The 9,963-nt window shown below is 35.6% G+C and overlaps 1 protein-coding gene across 1 annotated transcript; it reads left to right on the top strand.

Moving 5' to 3' along the window:
- The first annotated feature begins 8,724 nt into the window (after positions 1-8,724).
- On the top strand, positions 8,725-9,663 carry LOC123944371 (olfactory receptor 4F3/4F16/4F29-like). Its single transcript, XM_046009441.1, has one exon. The coding sequence runs from the start codon at positions 8,725-8,727 to the stop codon at positions 9,661-9,663; it is 939 nt and encodes a 312-aa protein (XP_045865397.1).
- Positions 9,664-9,963: the final 300 nt, after the last annotated feature.

Below are 9,963 nucleotides of genomic sequence, written 5' to 3'. Positions count from 1 at the left end.
AAGAAACAAACAAATGGAAAAGTATCTTGTGTTTATGGATTGGAAGGATGATTAAAATGTTTCATAGCTCTTTCATAGCTGTGAAACACTTTAAAAATTCTATAATTATTAATTTTATACTTCTACAGATCCAGTGCCATACATATCAAAATTACAATGGCATTTTTTCACCAAAATACAAAAAAGAATCCTAAAATTTGTCTGACAAAAGACCCTAGATAGCTAAAACATTTCTAAGAAAGAAGAACAAACCTGGAGATACCACGCTTCCTAATTTCAAACTTTATTACAGAAAGCTATAGTAATCAAAAATAGTGTGGTACTGACATAAAAACAGACACATATATGTCAGTGAAATAGATTCAAGAGTCCATAACAAATCCCTGTATATACATTCACACTCAAAGAAGTGGGTGGGGCACCTGGGTGGCTCAGTTGGTTAAGTGTCTGTCTCTTGCTTTCAGCTCAGATCATGATCTCAGGGTCATGAGGTCAAGCCCCGGGTCTGGCTCTGTACTCTGCCTGGAGTCTGCTTGTCCCTCTCCCGCTGTCTCTCACCCTGCTTGTGTGTGCATGCACACACATTCTCTCTCAAATAAGTAAATAAAATCTTAGAAAAAAAAGAAATAGGATTACATCAAACTCAAACTCTTTAAACTTCTGCACAGCAGAAGAAACTACTTACAGAATATGAGAAAATATTTTCAAACAATCTATATTATAAAGGGTTAGTATCCAAAATATATAAAGAAGTCCTATAACTCAGTAGCAAAACAAATAATCCAATCAAAATGGGTAAAGGAATGAATAGACATTTCCCAAAGACATACAAATGGCCAACAACAGGTGCATGCACAGTTCCTCGCTAATTATCAGGGAAATGAAATCAGGTAGTACCTTGTACCTGTTAGAATGGCTATTATAAAAAACAAGGGATAACAAGTGTTGGCAAGGATGTGGAAAAAATGGAAACTTTGTGCAATGTTGGTAGAAAGATAATTTGTGCAACCACTGTAGAAAACTGTCTGGAGTTTCCTCAAAGAATTAAAAATAGAACTACCATATGATCCAACAATCTCACTTCTGGGCATATTCTTGAAGGATATGAAATCACTGTGTTAAGGAGATAGCTGTACTCCTATGTTCATTGCAGGGTTGTTTACAATAGCCAACACATGGAAACAACCTTAGTGTCCACTGATGGATGTATGGATAAAGAAGCTGTGATACACACACATGCACACACAGAGTGGAATATTATTCAGTCACGAAAAGAAGGAAATCCTGCCTTTTTCAGTAGTATGGGTGCATCTTGAGGGCATTATGCTAAGTGGAATAAGTCAGGCAGAGAAAGACAAATACTGTACATTCTTTCTTATATGTGGAATTTTGAAAAGCCAAACTCATAGAAACTGTAGAACAGTGGTTGCCAAGGAGCAAAGGTTAGCAAAATGGGAAGATATTGTCCAAAGGGTACAAACTTCCAGCTATAAGATGGATAAGTTCTGGGGGGTTTAATGTATAGCATAGTAACAGTAGCTAACAATTCTGTATTATATACAGAAAATTGTTGAGTGTAAATTTTAAATGTTACCCCCATATACATGATAGTAATTATTGAGGTGTTGGTGATGTTTATTGTGATAATTTTATAATGTATGTGTGTATCAAATCATGCTGTACACATTTTTTAAATTTTTATTTATTTTTTACATGCTGTACACTTTAAACTTAGAGAGTATCATATGCCAATATCTCAGTAAATCTGGAAAAAAGGGGATATTTGTAGGCATTTTTACAAAGAGATTCTAGCATGACTGGTGAATTATAACACTGGTTAATGTTCAACAGGCCATATCTTGCGTTATCTGTTCTTTTGGACAGAAATTATATACATCTCTATTGAGCAAAAATCTATGAGGAAAATGGGAGCTTCACTAAGTCTGTATCCTTTAATCAATACTTAGTAGGTGAATTAAGTATATTCTCCTGGATAATCCACGAGTGCCCTTTGCCATTATGTAATGTTGAAAGGATAAACACCAAATTTTTGCCTCAAAGTTTTATATTTCTGTATGTTTGCTGGCTTTTAATTTTTCTTCTTTATGAATTGTCATTTCATTCTTTTTGTCTTCTACTGGTTCTACTATATTTGACTTACTAGAGTAGAAGACAGTATAGGTCTGTAATGGTTAATTTATATTCTTATTTAAAATGTATTTTATTTTAATGTTTTTCATATTTAACATATATAAAATCCAAGAAAATCATATTTTGGGTTTTATTTTGAATGCAATAATCTTAATGTACTTAATTATGTATCCTTGTATTCACAGTTTTTGCATGAGTTATCTTGCAGTATTCAAATTTGCTGCACTCTGACAATTCTCTTAGTTGATTCTCTATTGTTTCTCCAGAATGTAAAGGGTTTGTGCAAACGTCTCTCCATCTCCATCTCTATGTCTCTTGTCCTAATCTGTTTCTACTCCACCTGTTCATATCTTCCTCCATTATTCTAAGTCTTTCATATTTACTCATGCTTGCTGCTCTTAATTGTTGCTTGGACCTTTGAACACACAGAGACTGAGTTGACAAAATGTGTCAAGATTTCCAAGTTCTACACCTTTTTTTCACAAAAGTTTTGGAGTTTTTTCCATTTAATTAGAACATGCATCTTTTATTAGGTATTTTCCTGTCATATCATAAAATAAAGTTAGAAAGTATGTAAGAAATAGAACAGTGGAGCTTTTCTTAAAAAAAAATTCTACACCTCTTTCCTCTATCCTTTGTAATCCTATGAGGCAGTTCCCTTGGCCTGATTATCTCAGTTTGAAAATCCTGGAACTCTATTCATCACTTGGTTACAGCCTTCTGCTATAGCTTAATTAGATGCCTTTCTCAAAACAACAGAGTTTTATTTAGCTCCTTGCCCTGGGGAGAGTGGGTGGAAGGATATGGGCAATGCTTATACACAGGAGCAAATTCGGTCGGTGGAACTTCTCTGACTCCCTGATTACACTGCTACCTGAGATCTTTTGATAGGTTAGGTAGGTGGTCTAGTGAAGAGGGACTGAGGGCTTGGTGGACCATCTTCTATCAGAAGAAAAATGTCCTTCACAGATTCCTATGCTTCCAGAGAGGAAAGTTATAATAAAATGAGCAGGAACAGAAATTATATAGGAAAGAAGTATGGGACAATTATATAGAGAAAGGCATGTGAAAGAAAGTAAAGTTGATTTTTTTCTAGTTTTTTTTTTGAGAAATAATTGACATACATTGCTATAAGTTGAAGGTATACAGTATGATGGATTGATTTACATATATTATGAAATGATTACACAATAGGTTTAATTAACACTGATAATCTTATAGATTAAATAAAAAGAAAAGAGAAAAAAATTCTTGTGTTGAGAACTCTTAGGATTAACTCTCAACAACTTTTTATATATCATATAAGCAGCATTAACTATAGTCCTAATGTTGTAGTGAAGTTGATTTTTAGTGAGAGTCCAGTTTTGAGAATCAAGATAGGGGAGAGAGATAGAGTAAAAGAGTTACCACAAGATTACAGTTACTGTCCCTGCTTTTAAGATCTCTGATCTGTATTGTTATCTCCATACGCCAGCTCATCTTTGGCTTCACTTGCTGCGTTGTCTGGTATGTAATTTGGTTCAACAATTTTAGTGTGACCTAAAACTTCCAAGGATGTCTGTCTCTGTCTCTCTTTTAAGGGAACATATTTTATTTTTTATATAAAGTTTTTAATTTTAATTCCATATAGTTAACAGTGTTATGTTAGTTTTAGGTGTACAGTACAGTGATTTGACAATTCTATACATTGCTCAGTGCTCATTGTGATAAGTGTACTCTTAATCCCCTTCACCTATTTTACCCATTCCCCCAATCATCTCTGCTCTCATAACCATCAGTTTGTTCTCTGTTTAAGGTCAAAATGATACATGCACCCCTACGGTTATTGCAGCATTATGTACAATAGCCAAATTATGGAAGCAGCCCAAGTGTTTATCAATACATGAATGGATTAAGAAGATGTGGAATATTATTCAGCCACAAAAAGAATAAACCTTGCCATTTGCAACAACACAGAATGGATCTAAAAAGTATAATGGTAAGAAAAATAAGTCCGAGAAAGACAAATACCATGCAATTTCACTCATGTGGAATTTAAGAAACAAAACAAGTGTACAACGGATTTCTGTCTCTTTTGATATTCTATTCTGCTTAATGTGCCAAACAAATGTGCTACTCTTAAATTCTGGATATTAAGTCCCTGAACATTTCTGAATGGTGTCACAGAAAGATTCCATCTAGCTTTTGACTAAGTTCATCTTCAATAAGTACCCATCTTCAATAAGATTGTCACAGTTGCTAGGAAAATGTAACTATTTTTGTTGATTTCTGGTACTCTATACATTTTATACACATAACATATTGCCTTATTTTCCTACTCCCACCCCAAAACCTTCCCCCTATATTATTGAAATTGTCATTTCCTGATTTTGCTTTCTCTACTTTAAACCATCTGTTACCTCCCTAAAATCTTGACTTTTCTCTCTGCTGTTTGACTTTCTCTCTCTTTAATGGCACCAATGATATTCAGCCCTAAATCTATGCCTTTTACTTAGTCTTCTAATTTTGGTCACTCTTTATCATGTGAATGTAGGCCATTACTTAATTCTCTGACATTCCTTTTCCCCTGCTTTTTGTACTTTGAAGCAGGGCTTTTAAAAGGCAGATAATATGTAAAAATAGTAATAATAGTAATATAATGATGATGACAAATACTATGCATTTGTTCTTTTTTGGCCATGTATGTTTCCTCCATTAGCTCTTTATATGTTATCCTTTAAGTAAATCTTTGTTTCTCATGACTTCAAATTTTGAATGGCTCCTAAATTTTTCTCTTTAGGTGGGAAATTACTTGTCTGTTAATTACTATGGCTTTTTATGAATAAATGGTCCCCTGACTTGCTGATTCTTTTTTTTTTTAAGATTTTATTTATTTGTGAGAGCACACACTTACAGGAGTGGGTGGGGAGGAGGAGGGAGAGCAGAGGGAGAGGGACAAATAGTCTCCCTGCTGAGCAGGAATCCTGACAACAGGGCTGGATCCCAGAATCCTGACATCATGGCCTGAGCCAAAGTCAGACACTTAAGTGACTGAGCCATTCAGGCATCCCTGGTGAGTCTTACTAGCACCAAAACGTTAGTGGATTTTGTTTTTTTTCCCATTCTAATCAGCAGTCAGCTTTCTCCCTTCCCTGTAACTTGTAGCAATCATATGTAGGTTTAAGTCTTGGGTGTGCCACTAGTAGCTATAAAATCTTGGGTAAGTTAATTTATGTATATATTAACTGTTTATGTGGGTGGGATGGAATATTCTTCTGAGTAAAATGGAATTCTTTTTTTTCCAGATTTATTGAAATAATAATTGACATATAACATTGTGTCAGCTGAAGGTGTACATTTTTTTTTGTATTCTTGCTCAAAATTCATAACAGGAATAATTATTTTAGATCATGAACAGATACCATATTTGCATATGTCAAAACAGCACTGGATTTGGAATCAGAAAGTCTGGTTTTTGATTTCAAACTAAGTTACTATGTTTTTAGGTAAGTTACTAACTTCTCTGATATTGAGATTTTGCATCTATATATGAAAATAATTCTATCAGGTATATCTACCCTGCAGGTAATCACAAGGATCAAACATACAGAGTATTTAGTAAATTGTGCCATAAAAATAATGTATGATTTTCCAGCTCTAAGATTCCACCATTAAATACTTTAGAAACTTCTGGAATATGGTGAAAAAAATCCATATTTTCTTTTTTGACTTTAACAAGGGCATGGAAGATTATTACTAATTATATCATGAAGCCTGGAAAAAGGAACTGTATAAATTCCCTGCTATACTGGCTGCTATTGGAACTATTGCTCCCCCAGCCCTTTCTTTTCCTTTTACATGCTTCTTCTTGTTTTCTAAAGTTTCATGAAGTTAAACCATGGACCATTGTAAGTCTTGAGATGAGGCTTCCATACTCCTCAACTGGAAGTTTATAGCAAGAATACCAGGCATTCTCTTGGGAGTGACTGGGAAATGTGTTAATGCTTAGTTTTGAATTTGGAGACTACCTTTGTGCATGCTGACTCCATAGAAAAAGATGGTAGACTAGAAAAATAGGAACTGTGAAAAACTATGGACCAGAGAAAGTGACTTTATTTCAGAGAAGTATTAACTATATTTTAGGAAACACAGGAGCCAGACGAGGTGGTCCTTTTCCTTCTCAAACTTACATATATTTAAGGAGGGAAAATCTATAAAATTGAAACCATTGAGGAATTATGATTAGTAAAAACTGATTGCTCTAAATAAGCAATCAGTTATTATCTCTTTTTAGAAAGCTTTCCTCTCCTCTCTCAACTTACTAAACTCCTACAGTTGTTTTCTCAAAACTCATAAGAACTTTCTCCTTCATGAAGTTGTCTCTGAATTTCCTGGAATCTTGTGTATCCTTCCTGGCCAAGAGTAGACATCTGGTATGTCTCCTATGGTACTACATATTGTGGTTTATTTTTATATGGATAATTATTTTTCAATTAAAATTTAAGTTTCCTGCCTTCTAGGAATAAGAGAAGAGATACATATAAAGTAGAGTTACTAGGAGAATTTTCATGGAGGAAATGGGATTTTGATTTACATTTATGGGATCAGTAGTGATTGGAAATGTTCTGTATTTCACTATTCTATCCATAACCACTAGCTAGATGAGGCTATTGAGCACTTGAAATGTGACTAGTACAACCAAGGAAATAGATTTTAATTTCATTTACTAACCATATGTAACTAGTTGCTATGATTTTGGGCTGAGTAGATCTAGGTTCGGCATGTTTCCTCCCACTTTATGATTTTTCTCGCATGTGGAATCTGAAGCCGTATGTGGACTAGAAAACCCAAGATTCTCTGTCTATAACTAGTTGTTTGTTCCTCACTAGACTACTGTTTTCTCATTTTTAGAAAAAATATTTTATTTTTATTTATTTGAGAGAGAAAGAGGGAGAGAGAGAGAGAGAACCAGAAGGGGAGGGCAGAAGGAGAAGCAGACTCCCTGCTGAATAGGGAGCCCAATGTGGGGTTTGATCCCAGGACCTTGAGATTATGACCTGAGCTGAAGGTAGACACTTAGCCAACTGAGCCACCCAGGTGCCCTATTTTCTCATTTTCAAGTTATTAATTTGAAGTAGGTAATCATGAGATTTGTCAGATAATATTTTTATGACTGATTTCACTCATCATGTACAACTGAGATGAATGTATATGTGCATATATAAAGACACATAATAAAAGAAAAAGCTTTGGGATTCATTTTTTTTTCCTATTTCTGGGTTTCTCTTGCCCTTTCCTTTCAGTTCCAGGTGTGAGGCTTTTTGTGCATTCACGTACCTTTATTTTACCAGCCCTTTACTTTTTATCCTGCAACTTATCTCCTCAGATCACTGTACCATTTAGTAGCATATCTAAGTATTATGGGAGCCAAGAGGGTTTGAGACACACAAAACAGAACTCTTGGACCTACAGGCAAGAGAATATATCTTCCATGTGGTAACATTGTATTCTTTGCCAAAAAAAACCAAACAAACAAACACAAAAACTGGGTAAGAACTAGAGAGAGTCATGCGGGTCACCCAGAATTAGGCTCAGGGAATAGTCAGACTTGGCATTGGATCCCAGAGACTTGACAGATTTGAAGCAGAGAGATGAGATAAGAGGGATAAAAGAGGCTAAGGCTGATGAAGGGATAGGAGAGAGTCAATAGTTAATGGCAATTATACCGTTAGTGTGCATTCTTCATCCCCAGCAAATTCCAAAACTCAGGGCTCCAATAGCTATAACCAAGGCTCACAAACTTCAGAGATTATGAAGAATCTGGACAGATAAATTAAATTGGCTTCCTTAACTTCCTTGACTTCCCATAATACCCCCTTCATTCTTATACTTTTGGTCATGTCCTGGCTGCTAATCATCCTACCAGGTACTTATACTTTCTGGGTGCCCATGCAAATACTCTGTTCCATTAATATCTAATCTATGCTTGCCTCGATCCTGTCATACTCTTGATTCACCTCTATACCCTATGCCTGGTTCTCTAATGCTCACTGTTAGCCTGTGGGCATTGTGTGAATTACAAATATGATTGTAGATAGTGGTATAAGTATGACTATAAGAGACATATTATGTGCCTAAGATTAACAAGGGAAAGAAATGAGACAACTTGAATGGCTGAAGAATTGTTCTATGAACAATTAAAAGAGTACCAGTGAAGTCTGGCAAATGCCATCTTTCTCACCTCCTCTTTCTTTTTCTCATTGTTTTGTACTATACTACCTTCCCTACCCCTCCCAATCCTTGCTATGTGCATGTAAAATGTTTTCATATTTGCTTCATTTTCTTGTTTATAGATGAATAGTCCTAGAAGCCATGGTGTTAGGGATGTTGTATATGTAAGTGAAGCAACTGCTTTAGGTGATACCAGGTAAAATGCTTATTTAATAATGTCCCTGTGAGGGAATTGAGGGGATAGTCCTCACAGTGTGAATATCCTTGAATAATTAATCATTGTAATATAGAACTTTATTAACATTCTTATTTTAGATTCTTTTTTATTTTCTTTTATCTGGAAACATTCTAGCTGATAAAGTAATGGATGGAGTGAATCATTCTGTGGTGTCAGAGTTTGTGTTCCTGGGACTCACCAACTCCTGGGAAATCCAACTTCTTCTCTTTGTTTTCTCCTCCACGTTTTATGTGGCAAGCATGATGGGAAATACCCTCATCATGTTCACTGTGGCTTCTAACCCTCACTTGCACTCCCCCATGTACTTTCTGTTGGCTAACCTCTCCTTCATTGACCTCGGGGTTTCTTCTGTCATTTCTCCCAAGATGATTTATGATCTTTTTAGGAAGCATAAAGTCATCTCCTTTGGTGGCTGTATCACTCAAATCTTCTTTCTTCATGTCATTGGTGGTGTGGAGATGGTGCTGCTCATTGCCATGGCCTTTGACAGATACGTTGCCATATGTAAGCCTCTGCACTATTTGTCTATTATGAACCGAAAAATGTGTATTTTGCTTCTGGTTGCTGCATGGGTAATTGGCTTGACCCACTCTGCGATTCAACTGGTTTTTGTTATAAAATTGCCATTCTGTGGCCCTAATTTATTAGACAGCTTTTACTGTGACTTCCCTCGGTTCCTCAAACTTGCCTGCACAGATACCTACAGTTTAGAGTTCATGGTCACAGCCAACAGTGGGTTTATATCTCTGGGATCATTCTTCATATTGATCATCTCCTACAGCTTCATCCTGATCACTGTTCGGAAACACTCCTCAAGAGGCTCATCCAAGGCCCTTTCCACTTTGTCAACTCATGTCATGGTGGTGATTTTGTTCTTTGGTCCTTGCATCTTTGTTTATATCTGGCCTCACCCCACATCACACTTAGACAAGTTTCTTGCTGTTTTTGATGCAGTTCTTACTCCCTTTTTAAATTCAGTCATCTATACATTTAGGAACAAAGAAATGAAAGTGGCAATGAGGAAAGTATGTAGTCAATTTATTGCTTATAGAAGAATTTCATAAATGACAAAAGTATTAGGGAGTTTCCTTACTGACTTGAGATAATGTTAAATTCCTATGGTTTCAGTATCAGTTTCCATGTACCTTATTACTGTTTAGGTGTTCCAGATGAAAATAGTATGGTTCTTAAAGAATCTTAACTGAGAAATTGTGTTGCTGCCTCTGGTTGGAGGAAGCATGTGGTGTGATAAAAAGTATCTTCCAGAGAAGGCCAATTGTTTGCTTCTCAGGAGACATTACCTTGATGAATTTACTATGGTCTAGAATTCAAAATTGAATCTTGTCAATGTCCAAGTGGGTTAT

This window comes from Meles meles, chromosome 6 (genome assembly GCF_922984935.1).
Source record: "Meles meles chromosome 6, mMelMel3.1 paternal haplotype, whole genome shotgun sequence".
NCBI lineage: Eukaryota > Metazoa > Chordata > Mammalia > Carnivora > Mustelidae > Meles > Meles meles.
This window is presented reverse-complemented; position numbering and strand designations above follow the sequence as displayed.

Coding starts and splice junctions, on each gene's coding strand:
- LOC123944371 (XM_046009441.1), top strand. CDS start 8,725: ATGGATGGAGTGAATCATTCTGTGGTGTCAGAGTTTGTGTTCCTGGGA.